Genomic DNA, 13,574 nt, shown 5'->3' with positions numbered 1-13,574 from the left:
TGGTAGTCCCTGGCCTGCAGAAGCCATGTTCGAAAGAAAGAATAAGGCAGACCCTAACCTTTACCTTTAGTTTCTTCAGTAACTTGTGAAAAGCACTGATTTTGGAATTGCAAAGAAACGGGTCTGAAAGCAATCTGCTAGCAGTGTCTGATCAGGGCCTGCCCCCCACTCCCACACTCGGAACCTCGCCGTGTTCACCTGCACCGGGGAGACGGCCTGCGGAGTAGGCCCTCTCTGGGGCCTGGCACGTAGGTGGCACTTCCCAGCCCTTAACAGAATTCAAAGAGAAAACACAGAGACAGAGAGAGGCCCCGCAGCCACCCTCTGCTCTTACCCATCAGAGACTGTGAGACCATAGAAGTTCAGGAAGTCTGTGGCCTCTTCCCCGTCTTGGAACAGCAGCATGCGCACCACACTGTCCAGGGGAAAGACCGTGGAGCGCTGCGTGCTCACAGTGTACGCGATGTTGAGCGCTCGGAGAGCATCTTTTCGGATCTGAAGAGAGAAGCCGTCACTGCAGCGTTAAGGAGCCAGTCTCCATGACCACGAAATGCCACCATGGGGGACAGGGTCCTGCTGTAGCTCAGTCCCGCTGGAAAGCAATCCAGTACTAAGAGGCCCAGGCTCAGCAATCGCCAGGGCATTTGCTCAGCAGAAGATGCTCCAAAATGCCAGTGACACAGTGGAACAGTCGGTCTCACACACAGGACCGGTTAGGCCATGAAGGAAACCCTGGATGCTGGGGGGGGGCTCAGTCGATTAAGTGTCTGCCTTCAGCTCAGGACACGACCCCAGGGTCCTGGGACTGAGGCCTGCATCAGGCTCCCTGCTCAGTGGGACGTCTGCTTCTCCCTCTGCCTGCCCCTCCCCTACTTGTGCGGCACATGCATGCTCTCTCTCTGACAAGTAAGCAAATCTTCAAAAACAAACAAAACAAAGAAAGAAACCCTAGAAGACAAATCATGCATCAGCAGGACATGTGGAAGGTCTACTGCATACCATCCGTTCAACACAAAGCTCTAGGATATTAAAAATCATCAGAGATGAAAGAGCGCCACAGAAAAGTGCAGAAATGGCATGAGATTCCTAACAAGTGCTTTAAAAAAAGAAGACAGGAAAATGTTAACAAAACGTGCATGTGGGTGCCAGGACCCTGGGCGACCCCTTGCATCCTCCTGCAGTGTTAATTCTAACAGGGTTTATCGAGAATTTACTTCTCACCTGGCATTGCTAACGTGGAGCACACAACAATGAACAAAGCAAAACCTTTGCCCCAGACCTGATGTGTTAGGGAGGGACCAACAACGAACAAAATGAACCTGTGAAATACACATTTCGTGGCGACGGCGCGACAGAGGAAGGCAGAGGAGGCAGGCAAGCGGGGGGGGGGGGGTTCTCTGCCGCGGTGGCAGGCAAGCCAAGGCCTGAAGAAGGTGAGCACCATATGGCTCTGTGAGGATAGAGCACAGCAGCGACAATAGCACATGCAAAGGCCCTGAGGCAGGACTGTGCCGGGGTTGGAGGGATAGGACGCATCACAGCAGGTGGAGCTGAGAAAGGGAGCCCTTGGGCCCATGTCAAACACTTCGTTTCTCTAAAGCATTTAGATGTCCTTTTTGTTTCAAATTATTAAAACGGGCACAAACGGCTAACATTCTAAGAATATTACATAATCATTTTGAAAATAATAACTATCAGTTTTATTTACTGAATGCACAGAGTTCTCCAAATGGCACACTGTTAAAAAATCTTTTCATTTGTTCCACAATGACACTGCTGTTGGCAATTCTCAGACAGGACAATGAACAAACTTGAAGACCCTCTGCCTCGGCTATGACCATGGGCTCAGTCACTGTTTACCAAAGGACCTGATGGGTGACCAAAGAAGAAAAACAACCTGAAGTCTCTGAACCAGCTGGCCAGGTCCTAAGACTCACCTCCCCCTCCACCCCAGCCGCCGCCTCCCCACCCAGCGGACCCCTTGCAGCTGGGAGCAGCACAGGGCATGCGCTGTCGGGGGCTGGGGCTGAAGACCAGACTGTGGGAATTCTGGGACCAGGCATTCAGACTCTTGCAAAGCACCAGGTTAGACCTGGTCTGCACTTCCCTGAGGTTTGCAACCCAGGGCACAGCACAGTACTCAACAAGAAGCAGGCCCTTCAGGTATTTATTGAAATGGATTCAGCATCATCAGGCTCACTCCCAAAATTTAGATTAATAACACTTACGAATTTTTAAATCAGGGACCTTTATGTGCAAAATTTTATTTTTGGTTTGTTTCCAAGAAAATGATAGTGCTGAAACTAAAGTCCTATCATTCTAAAGATATGTCTCTGATCTGAACCTAGCAACAGCATTTTCCGTCACATGGCCTCTTCCATCAGTGGTCCATGATGCCAGACCCTGTGACACAAGGTAATGCAGGCAGCCCCCTCGGGGACGTGCTGCAGGGTTTACACGAGAGCGAACTTGGAACTGCGAAAACAGCAAATACCAAAAGTAACGATCTGATTTCTTCCAATTCTTCAAGTATAGCTGCATTACTCACCTGATTAAAATAACAGTGTAAAAGACAAGCATTCAGGTAAGAAGCCGACCGGACCAGTTTGAAAAATCTCACAAAATTATTACTGTTCAATGCAGCAAAGGCCTGAACAGCAAATTTCACTTCGGAGGAATTTCTCACGGTAGGATGGAACTGCTGTACTTCTCTGTTAATTAAAGGAGACAAGGGGATTAGAATTCTATTTTTTTTCCTTTTCCAACTTTTTTAAGTAGGCTCCAGGCCCAGCATGGAGCCCAAAAGGGGCCTTGAACTCATGACCCTGAGATCAAGAGCTCAGCTGAGATCAGGAGTTGGATGTTTAACTGACTGAGCCAGCCAGGCACCCTCAATTTTATTTTTAATTAGACAAAATGTCCATGAAAATGGATGTGATTAAAAAAACCCTGAAGTTGAACCGCACTGAGAAAGAGAGACTCAGGCTAACGTAGGCCATTCGACTCAGCCCGCGGACTCCGAGGCTGCCACACTTGAGCCGGACTGGGAACAGCAGTGCTCTCTAAAAAGACGGTAAATAAACAAATGCAAGCGATGATCAATTTAAGAATTGATTATCGAAGAATTACTTTAATGCCAAATGACTGCCAGCTGGTTTTGATGGGGATGACATCTAAAAAACAAAATCTAACTTTGTTTTGCTTTGTAAATGAACAGGGCTGACTGAATCACCGAGAGAGATGCCTGTTGGGGCGCCTGGGTGGCTCCGTCGACTCAGCCCCTGACTTGGTTTCAGCTCCGGTCGTGATCGCAGGGCCACGAGACTGAGCCACGCGTGGGCTCCCCGCTCAGTGGCGAGTCTGCTGGAGATTCTTTCTCCCCTCTGCCCCTCCCCCTGCCTGCATGCTTTCTCTCAAGAAAAAATCTTTTTAAAAACTGGAGGGGCACCTGAGTGGCTCAGTATGTTAAGCAATTGCCTTTGGCTCAGGCCGTGATCTCAGGGTCCTGGGCGAGAGCCCCGCACCGGGCCCCCTGCTCAGCGAGGAGTCTGCTTCTCCGTCTCCCCTGCCCTCCCCCCGGCTCATGTACACACTCTCTCTCATATAAATGAATCAAGTCTTAAATAAATAAGTAAAGTCTTTAAAAAAAAAAAAAAAAAAACAACCCTGCCTTTTCACACAGCTTAGACGAGCTTCTAAGTTTGAAAATCTACCTTAGGATGTCCCCCTTGTTGAGACTGAGCAGGACGTTGTACCCCTGGAACTCCGCTTCACTGGCACAGCACACACCCTTGTTCCTCAGGTCCTGGTACATCTCCTTCAGGCTCTGAAGGCACTTGGTCATGTTCTCATTGTTGATCTTGGCATCAAAGGAGGACATGGGCTCCTCACACAGGAAGTGAGCACAGTGGATGTGGAACCGGGTGCACTTCTCAATCAGAGACACCGTCACAGGGTCACACAAGTGCTGCTGCGTGATGTCCTGGCCACAAGCAAGAGGGAGTATCACACACACACGCCCCTTACATACGCGCGTCTTGTACACACGGATTTCACGCATGTTATTTCCGTGCACTAACGATTAGAAGAATCACGATTACCTGAATTTCTCACATGTCAATTTCAAACGAAGCCCATGAGGCACATTTTAACAGGACTTTGTAAGGATTTTAAATAACAGCATCTTTTACACAGACGAAATGTAACTGAGTAAGTGAGCAAAATGAAAAGATATCTTGCTTCAACTTTGGAATCCACATGCATTTTCTAATTCTCTGGTCAGAAGCGGCGGATACCTTCCGTATGCCCCGGGTGCGGTTCCACACGAAGTCATACCAGTCCCGCAGGCTGCCCTCCTTCTGGTCCATGATCTGAGTCACCAAGTAGTCCATGGTCCTGCTGAGCACCGCTGAGGGCCGCAGCTCGTGCGGAAGCGGTTCTTCCTGATCGGCGGAGGAGCGGCTGTACTCCTTTACCGCGGCCGCGTGGTCCACCTGGGGACACACAGTTGGGGCGAACAGCAGGGTGTCAGGTGCTGGGCCTTAAAATGAGGAAAATCCCCCACATACTCATACAACATCAATAACACAGAATACAATTTTAAAATGTAAAGTTTCTGTTTGAAACTAATGATCAAAATTCAAAAACAAACGAGAGACTTGTTTCTGGTGAATACAACACGGAGTGCAGAAGCAGAAGCAATGTCAGTGGGGGGCCTGGCGGGCTCCGTCAGTGGAGCGGGAACTCTTGATCTCGGGACTGTGAGTTCAGGCCCCACACTGGATGCAGAGATGACTTAACCATTTTAAAAAGAAAGAAGGAATGTAAGTAGAGACACACCTGCGTAGTTCCAAGGGCAGAGGTGTGACAGGAAAAGAACCCTGAAGCACTGTAACAGACTCCAGCCGTCACCAGATGTCCAGACATCTACAGGACTGAGCCCTGGGCATCCACTGCAAGCCAGGAGCACCGTCTCCTGGGGCAGGAGCCTCTGCTGTGATATCCTGCCCAGCTGGGGTCCCCACACTGGGCAACTTAAAACCACCAGCCATGGGGCACCCAGCTGGCTCAGTCCATGGAGCATGTGACTCTCGATGTCAGGGTTCTAAGTTCAAGCCACATGCTGGGTATATGTAGACATTAGTTAAAAATAAGATCTTAATTAAAAACAAACAAACAAACAAACAAAAAAACCACCAACCAAGAGAGAAGGCTGCAAGCAAAGTTAACGAAGAGGAAAAAGGATCTAAAATGATGTAGATTTCCTGGGGAACAATTTGGGAACATGCATTGGCACACACATGTTCAGGAACCTGAAGAAAGGTCACACCCTCTAACGTAGTAACTTAATTCTTAGGACCTATCAGAAGAAAAAAATCTACATACCTTAGACTCACTACATACAATATGCCCAACAGAATTATTAATAAAATTTAAATATCTAGTGATTACAAAATGGGAAGTTTTGACAGAGCTACATAATCAATAATACGCTGTCATTTTTAAAATGCTGATAGAGTTTTTCAGAAAAGAAAAGGTAACAAAACTTATGTAGAAAGGATTCATACAGAATTGCATCTAGACCATAATCTCAACTACGCAAAACACAAACAGGAAGAAAACTGTGAAAAGGAAAAAGAAATGAAAAGAAATTTTTAATCTGTGACACAAATCTGTATGTAGAGGTAAGCCTCGAGTACCCTGGGGTCCAGTCAGCCTCTCCAAGTGCTCCACGCACGCCTCACGGTACCAGCCCCTTAATGTGGAAGTCCGTAGCAGCGACCCTCTAAATCCTTGCCACCCTCTAAAAAGGTAAATGCCCAAATCACGTACCACTGTGTACCAGACTTACAGAAGAACAAGCCCCTCGTATATATCCCACCTCCACCCTGAAGATTAAATACGGACAGGGGCCTAGAGAGGACCCCAGAGGGACACAGGGCCGCACCTGGTCAGTCCCTGGGACCACTTCAAACACGCTCAGCTGACTCCGGGTCTCCCGCATGTACCGCTCCTTCTCAGGACACATGTCTGGGCACGTCCCAACGAAAGTCCTCGCTTTGTCCAGGTCGGTTCTTTTCACCCGCGCTAAAGGACAAGTAAAAAGGAAGAACGAACCACACAGTCACTGTGACGATAAAAGGAAGACCAGAATGAAAGGCCAACGCCACACACAATGACAAGGAACAGCACTAGGCCTAGAGAGAGGGAGGCACGGCCCATCACGTCGGCACCAGGGCACCCGGAGGCCTCGTCGCCTCGCACGGCCATAGGCCTGCACTCCATGACACGGCGGGGCCGGGGGGCAGCAGACGGCCTGAACAATCAGCAGTCATGCTGCGTATGTTTGTTAAAAAGACCAGTTTGCCGACTGTAAACCCCAAACACACTGGCTCTCTCACTCGGTACCTTGTGGCGTCCACTCCAGCCCGCTGGTGCTGTGGAGGGAAGCACCTACAAGAACACCTACGAGAGCCTGGGTCCTGGGTAAATGAGTCTTACCGCCTACAGGGTTAAACAGTTCCAAAAGTATCTTTTAAGTGAGATGAACTACAACCTCAAGCTTAAAATACACACATTTTAATCTTGAAAAATTTCAGTATGTACTAATTTTATCTGGAATATAAAAATCACCAGGTCAGTGACACGATGAACAGCTTTCACTCCCAAGTTAAGGAAGCACTGTGACGAGTCCACTTACTCACAGCTTCCAGAAAGAGTAAAATTCTACAGCTAAAATTTAAGAAAAACTTTGCAGGGGTTCCTGGATGCCTTCGTCACTGAAACGTCTGCCTTCAGGTCAGGTCATGATCCCAGGATGAAGCCCCATGTCCGGCTCCCTGCTGAGTGGGGAGTCTGCTTCTCCCTCTCCCTCTGCTGCTCCCCCTTCTCCATTTCTCTCCCGCGATCGCGCGCTCTCTCAATTAAATAAATAAATAAAATCTTTTTTTTAAATATGTAAAAAAGCGGGGCGCCTGGGTGGCTCAGTGGATTAAGCTGCTGTCTTCGGCTCAGGTCATGATCTCAGGGTCCTGGGATCGAGCCCCGCATCGGGCTCTCTGCTCAGCGGGAAGCCTGTTTCCCCGTCTCTCTCTGCCTGCCTCTCTGCCTGCTTGTGATCTCTCTCTGTCAAATAAATAAATAAAATCTTTAAAAAAAAAAAAATGTAACAAAGTAAAAAAACTTTGCAAAGAAAAGTACAAATACTTTCTCCTTTCATGTGTGATCATTGCACCTATCTTTTAAAAATCAACCAAATACTTCTTTTTTGAGTAGGTCACATATGCACATGAGTTATATTCCAAAGGTATAAAAATGTTAAAATCCCCCCCACCCTGCACCTTGTTCCCTCTCTGATCAAGGTGAACAGACCCTTTCATCCTCCAAGACTACTTCGTGTCCCCACAGGCAGGGACACTCATGTGTGCATGGACATGAACACGCGCCCACCCCCCATGTATACACAAACGTAGCACCCTACATACTTCCACACTGTGATTTCCTACTTCATAATATATCTACATCTTTGTCCATAAAGAAACCCGTCTTCTCTCAGGCTGTTTACAATCTCGCTATGTGGATAGTCAATACCCAATCTTTGTCATCCAAACAACTTGTGTGTGAAACACGTGTGCCCACACCACACACACACACACACACACAGTGTGGGACTGCCTGCAGGACAGAGTCTGCACATGGGACGGCGCTGAGTCAAAGGCACAGGCTTTCCTAAGGCTGAAAGGTACTGCCGACCTGCCCTCTTCCGTGGGGCGCAGCCGTCCGCCGCCAGCTCAAGGACGCATCAGCATGGTGCGACAGGGGAGGCCCCCTCTGTGGGTGTAACTGGCATTACTCTCTGTGGTGGGGGGAGCACCTTTCCGTATGTTTAAAAACCAATTCATGATGGGGCGCCTGGGTGGCTCAGTGGGTTAAACCACTGCCTTCGGCTCAGGTCATGATCTCAGGGTCCTGGGATCGAGCCCCACATCGGGCTCTCTGCTCAGCAGGGAGCCTGCTTCCTCCTCTCTCTGCCTCTCTGCCTGCTTACTTGTGATTTCTGTTTGTCAAATAAGTAAATAAATAAATCTTTAAAAAAAAAAAAAAAAAACAATTCATGGGGGCGCCTGGGTGGCTCAGTTGGTTAAGCAACTGCCTTCAGCGAGGGTCACGGTCCCGGAGTCCCGGGATCGAGTCCCACATCAGGCTCCCAGCTCCACGGGGAGTCTGCTTCTCCCTCTGACCGTCTCACCTCTCGTGCTCTCTCTCACTGTCTCTCTCTCAAATAAATAAATAAAAATCTTTAAAAAATAAATAAATAAAAACTTAAAAACCAATACATGACACAGTTGACCCTGGAACAACCCAGGTCAGAACTACACAGGTCCACACACACACAGATTTTTCATGGTACCATCAGTATATTTGCTCTTCCTTATCATTTTAACAACACTTTCTTTTCTCTACCTTAATTTATTGTAGGATATGAAACATCAACACACAAAATATGTGTCGACTGACTGTTACGAGTAAGTCACCAGTAGGCTATCAGCAGTTAAGTTTTTGGAGAGTCAACAGTTACTTCGTGGCTTTTCGACTGCAAGGGCGCTGACGCCCCAAGCCTTGTGCTGGTCAAGGTCAGGTGTACTTCCTTTTCTGTAACTCTTCTGACCGCCTACTTGTTTCTCTATTGGGCTGGTCTTTTTCACAATGACTTCCACGGTCCTTTCTGTATCAGGGAAATCAGGCCTTAGTGATAGGAGTTACAGATTTTTCCCCTTGGTTGACATTTCTTAAGTTTCATTTGTGTGGACTTCTGTCAAACCAAACATTTGGATTTTTGTTTAATATGTGCTTTCTGAATGTCTAAAAATTGCCCTTTAAAATGTTTACTTTAGCATGAGATCAACAGTTTATGGATTTTCTTCCAAAAATAAAATGAAAGACACACCTGCCTTCTAGTCCATGCCCGCCACTCCCTTGGGAAACCAGTGCACAGCAAAGACTCCATGCGTTGTGCTGGAGGACCTAGGGTCTCAATGACAGTGGGGCTCCATGGGCATGGGGTGCTCCCTCCTCCCAGGTCCTACAATGACCTTATCATGACCGTGGCCAGGTCTCTGGACTGCTGCTGAGATGCACATACCATACCTTGCCGCATGATTCTGTCCCTCTGGTCAAGCAGGCGGTACTTCTCCTCAGAAGTCTCAGCCACGGTGCCTATCAGGGTGCTAAGCGATGACACACACGGCCCGAGACCCTCAGAGCCCTCGGAGCCCGAATCAAAAGGGTCCCCCTCAAACTGATGGGTCTTCAGAAGACTTGGCTTCTTCACTGGAGAACTACAAAGAAAGTAACATATCAAGGGCCTTGTAGTCATCAGGCACTTCTACCACTTCTACTTCGGAATACTTCCATCATTCAAGACTTTCTGCTCCTCCAAAACTGACAAGCTGCAGGCATGGACATGAGACATGTCTCGACCAGGCTTGTAATGAGCTGTTACTCTTTGTCATGTATGGATTTTAAAATATTCCATACTCTTTGGGTGCCTGGATGGCTCAGCTGGTTAGGCATCTGCCTTTGGCTCAGGTCACAATCCCAGGGTCCTGGGATCAAGCCCTACATGAGGCTCCCTGCTCAGTGAAGAGCCTGCTTCTCCTTCTGCCCCTTCCCCCTGCTCACGCACACTCGCCCACACACTCTCATGCATGTGCAAAAATAAATAAAATCTTAAAGAAAAAATACTTCATACTTTTTAAAAATGAGATGCAACCACTTAAACAGTTGAAATGAGTATCTGTAGATTTCTATCTCCAAAAAATGAAATTCTGCTTGGGATTAAAAAAAAGAAATACTTTATGACCCGGAGGAAGTCACATGCCTACATGTTTTCACACGTCACTTCACTCTGGTAGAGGAATACACTAAACAGAAATGGGCAATGTCTCTGAGCTTCCCCACTTTCTGGCTGGCTTTCAACATTCGGGGAACTCTGATGTTGAAGAAGATAGGACTGGCCGGCGGGAAAGGAAAAAGCACAAACAAATCAGCAGCTACACTGCGAGCTGCGAGACGAACAGTGAGGAAACAGTACACTAACCAAAATGCATGAAGGGTCAAACAGAAGCACGGGGTGAGAAGGAGGTGGGGTCACGCGGGAAGGGGGGGCCTTTGGGAACAGAGTTCCACTCGGACGGGGAGGCCCCGTGCAGCACACAGCACGTGCCCACTCCCACCTGCGAGCCGGACCCCCAGCTCCCCAGCCATCACACAGCTCAGGGAGACCGCCTCACCGTAATACCCAGAATCTACAGAAAGTCACACTGGAAACTGCTCCAAGGAGCTCCTGGGAATCCCTGATTACAGCCTCCTCAAGGCAAAGCTGCTCCCTCTACACGACACACACCAGGTGCCAGGAGAAGCGCGTGGGGCACGGGACTGAGCAAGACAAAGGAGGAGCCCAGGGGCTCTGCCCAGCCGTCGCCCCCCGCCCTCCCACCATGCCCTCCTCTCCCTTCCCGGGGCCCCATTCCCCCTGCTCAAGTGTCAGCGTGGCGCCCGCTTCCCTGCCATGCTCTGGCGTGACTGCCGCCAAGCGCACAGAAGCCGAAGAACCCACAGGAAGGACCAGACGCACCTTTTGTTCAGGAGGGAGCCAGCTGCGGCCCTTGCCCCGGGCTTGCCGAGAGAAGAGTGCTGAAAGGCCGTGTCCTCGGGGCCCTGGCCGGCTTCGCCGTCGCCTGGCTTCTTCTCCTTTATGGAAAAGGGCTTCTTGTTGGGACCTGAGGACACAAGAGCACAGACTGCATGAACCACAGACCGCCTGACACTGGACTTCTTTACTCAGTTTGAAAAAGTAATTCTCTCTTCATCGTCACAAGGGGTTCCAGGGGAGCCACAGAAACACTCAGAGACCCTGGAGGTACCGCCTGCCGGCCCACCCTGGCACCAGCCGAAGCTCGGAGGGTGTGGTACACAGCGAGCCGGAGACTATACCAAGAAGGACTGCAAACTCACTTATTTTCTTCTTGTGCCAAAAGATAGACATGTCTTTATGCAAGCCTTTCCCCTTCTTCCTAGCCAGGGCTGCAGATACCTAGAAAACAGTCCACAACACAATGTATGAGGACATCAGGCCAACAAAGGAAATGAGATTAAAACCACAAAGGCAGGGGCGCCTGGGGGGCTCAGTGGGTTAAGCCTCTGCCTTTGGCTCAGGTCATGATCTCAGGGTCCCAGGATCGAGCCCCGCATCGGGCTCTCTGCTCAGCGGGGAGCCTGCTTCCCTCTATCTCTCTGCCTGCCTCTCTGCCTACTTGTGATCTCTCTTTGTCAAATAAATAAATATTAAAAAAAAAAAAGAGAGAGAAGGAGGCACATGGGATACAATTTATCACAAAAGCAACTACTTATTAGTGCACCTACAGACATACCAACAAAAACGTCTAGAAAAATACATCATACTAGGTAACGGTGTCTGCTCCTGAGTAACAGGAGAGATGAGGGTAATCAGGGGACCTCGGTATTATGCGTATCAGTGAACTGCTTACAATGACAATTGACATATTTATTACATTCATATTTTTTAGGGTTCAGCTAGAAGCACAAGTACATCTCAATACTCAAATAACTTAAAAAACAAAAAACAACACATATGACCCAGCAATTCCACTCCTAAGTACATACCCAGTAGAATTAAAAGAAGGGTCTTGAGATATTTGCACACTATCTTCATGGCAGCATTATTCAAAATAGCCAAAAAGTAGAAACAACCTCTGTCCGTTGACAGATAATAAACAAAATGTAATATATACTGGAATGTTATTCTATACAATATACTATTATTCAACCATGAAAGGAATGAAATACAAACTCATGAACAAACTTTGAAAACATGACGCTAACCAAAACAAGCAGGAAAATATTATACGATCCCACTTAAAAGTAATTTCTAGAACAGGCAAACTGATAGAGACAGAAAGCAGATCAGAGGTCACCAAGGGCTGAGGGAAGGAGAAAATGGGGAGTTATTGCTTCGTGGTTACAGTTTCTGTTTGGGATGATGAAAAAGTTCTGGAAAGGGAAGTGGTGATGGCTGTGCAACACTGTGAAGATAATTAATGCCACCATTGAAAAAAAAATCAACAGAAAAGAATAAACATCAAAAGCCCCAAAGCTGTGTATGTATTTTGGCACCAAACTTCTACTCCCAGGAATTTAAACAAAGGATATAAGCCAATCAGAAACACATACATAAGATGTCCACAAATAGAAAACTGACCAAGTAGGTAACCACAACAGAATGCCACGTAGCACTTAACAATCCTATTCTAATGCAGGCTATTTACTGATTTCAAGCCTGGAAAGGTTACCAGACAGCATATGCAGTGTGATCCCATTCCTGCAAAACCAACATGACTACAGACTTGCCAAGATATTAACCAAAATATTCTTAATTAGTATCTTAGAAAACAGTTATGGGTGATTTTGTGCCCCTTCCCATAGATTCAGTTTTTTTCTTCCTACATTATCATTTTTAAAAAGTATAAAGACATGCTTTCTACTTTATAAATTCTATACAAATTTATCTCTCCCAAGAAAATTCAGAAAAAACAATAAAGATATAAAGCCACATAATGTGAACACTCTTGTATGTACACACCCACACCAACACATTACGCACTTGTGCTTATACACAGATTTATAGTCAAGGTATAACCCAAACAAGCAACGGCAGTTACCTCTGGAGACTGGGACGACAAGGGGAGTCCACTGTTTCTGGACTGTTGGAATGTTTAGTGATCATGTACTGTGACCAAATAAACAAGAAAACTCGATTTCGAAAAAAGTGCTGTGTGATCACAGAGCCACTCCCACTCATTGCAGAGGAACTGGACTCATGGAATCACTCTCCAGTATTTCTAGAACACTCATTCAGTAGGGACTGCAAGCTTTCCATGAGTAACTCCAAGTTATGAAATACACAGTGCTACACCAGCCTCTCCAGGTTAAAAATAAGATATTCGAGTACTTGCCCAAATTCTAGCAAACAACTGGTATATTAAAAAATAGGTTTTAAAGTGACAAAGTTCAAAATTTTTTCCACTCACATTAAATTTCTTGGAAATACTCACATGATCAAAAAAATACACCACTGCAAGCTTTTTGCTGCGCCTGGTATAGATACGCTGCACTTTAGCAATTTTACCAAAGTGGTTCTCCAGAATTGTCCTGTTATTGAGAGAGTCGGGGATGTTCTTACACTGGATTGCTGTGATTTCAGTGGCAGACAAGCCCCCAAGACTGTCTGTGCTCTCGCTTCTTTTACTTTGACGTCCGGGCGTTCCTCTTAGAGAATCTAGGAATCAGAGAACAGGCACCAAGACGGATCAGACAGGGCACCTAGATGGTTCAGTCAGTTAAGCAGCTGACTCTCGATTTCAGGTCCGGTCATGATCTCAGGGTGGCGAGACGGAGCCCCGTACAGGCATGGAGCTCAGTGGGGAGTCACAGCCTGCTTGAGATTCTTTTCCTTCTGCCCCTCCGTCTACTTGTGTGCTCCGGAAAATAAATAA

General features: G+C 47.4%; 1 protein-coding gene across 3 annotated transcripts in view; it reads right to left on the bottom strand.

The window, feature by feature from the left end:
- Positions 1-13,574, bottom strand: part of LOC101689042 (minichromosome maintenance complex component 3 associated protein) — a 50,213-nt gene that overhangs the window by 34,139 nt on the left and 2,500 nt on the right. For all 3 annotated transcript variants that reach the window (XM_045084285.1, XM_045084284.1, XM_045084286.1), the window contains exons 3-11: positions 13,134-13,357; positions 11,017-11,095; positions 10,637-10,781; positions 9,148-9,338; positions 5,948-6,087; positions 4,296-4,493; positions 3,714-3,982; positions 2,549-2,711; positions 335-495 (exon numbers count right to left, since the gene is read on the bottom strand). In XM_045084285.1, the coding sequence (XP_044940220.1) occupies positions 335-495; positions 2,549-2,711; positions 3,714-3,982; positions 4,296-4,493; positions 5,948-6,087; positions 9,148-9,338; positions 10,637-10,781; positions 11,017-11,095; positions 13,134-13,357 (1,570 nt within the window). The remainder of the gene's footprint in view (positions 1-334; positions 496-2,548; positions 2,712-3,713; positions 3,983-4,295; positions 4,494-5,947; positions 6,088-9,147; positions 9,339-10,636; positions 10,782-11,016; positions 11,096-13,133; positions 13,358-13,574) is intronic.

Source organism: Mustela putorius, unplaced genomic scaffold (genome assembly GCF_011764305.1).
Source record: "Mustela putorius furo isolate JIRA1106 unplaced genomic scaffold, ASM1176430v1.1 tig00000765_pilon_pilon_pilon, whole genome shotgun sequence".
NCBI lineage: Eukaryota > Metazoa > Chordata > Mammalia > Carnivora > Mustelidae > Mustela > Mustela putorius.
Note: the sequence above shows the minus strand (reverse complement) of the source record. Positions and strands in the feature narration are given on the sequence as shown.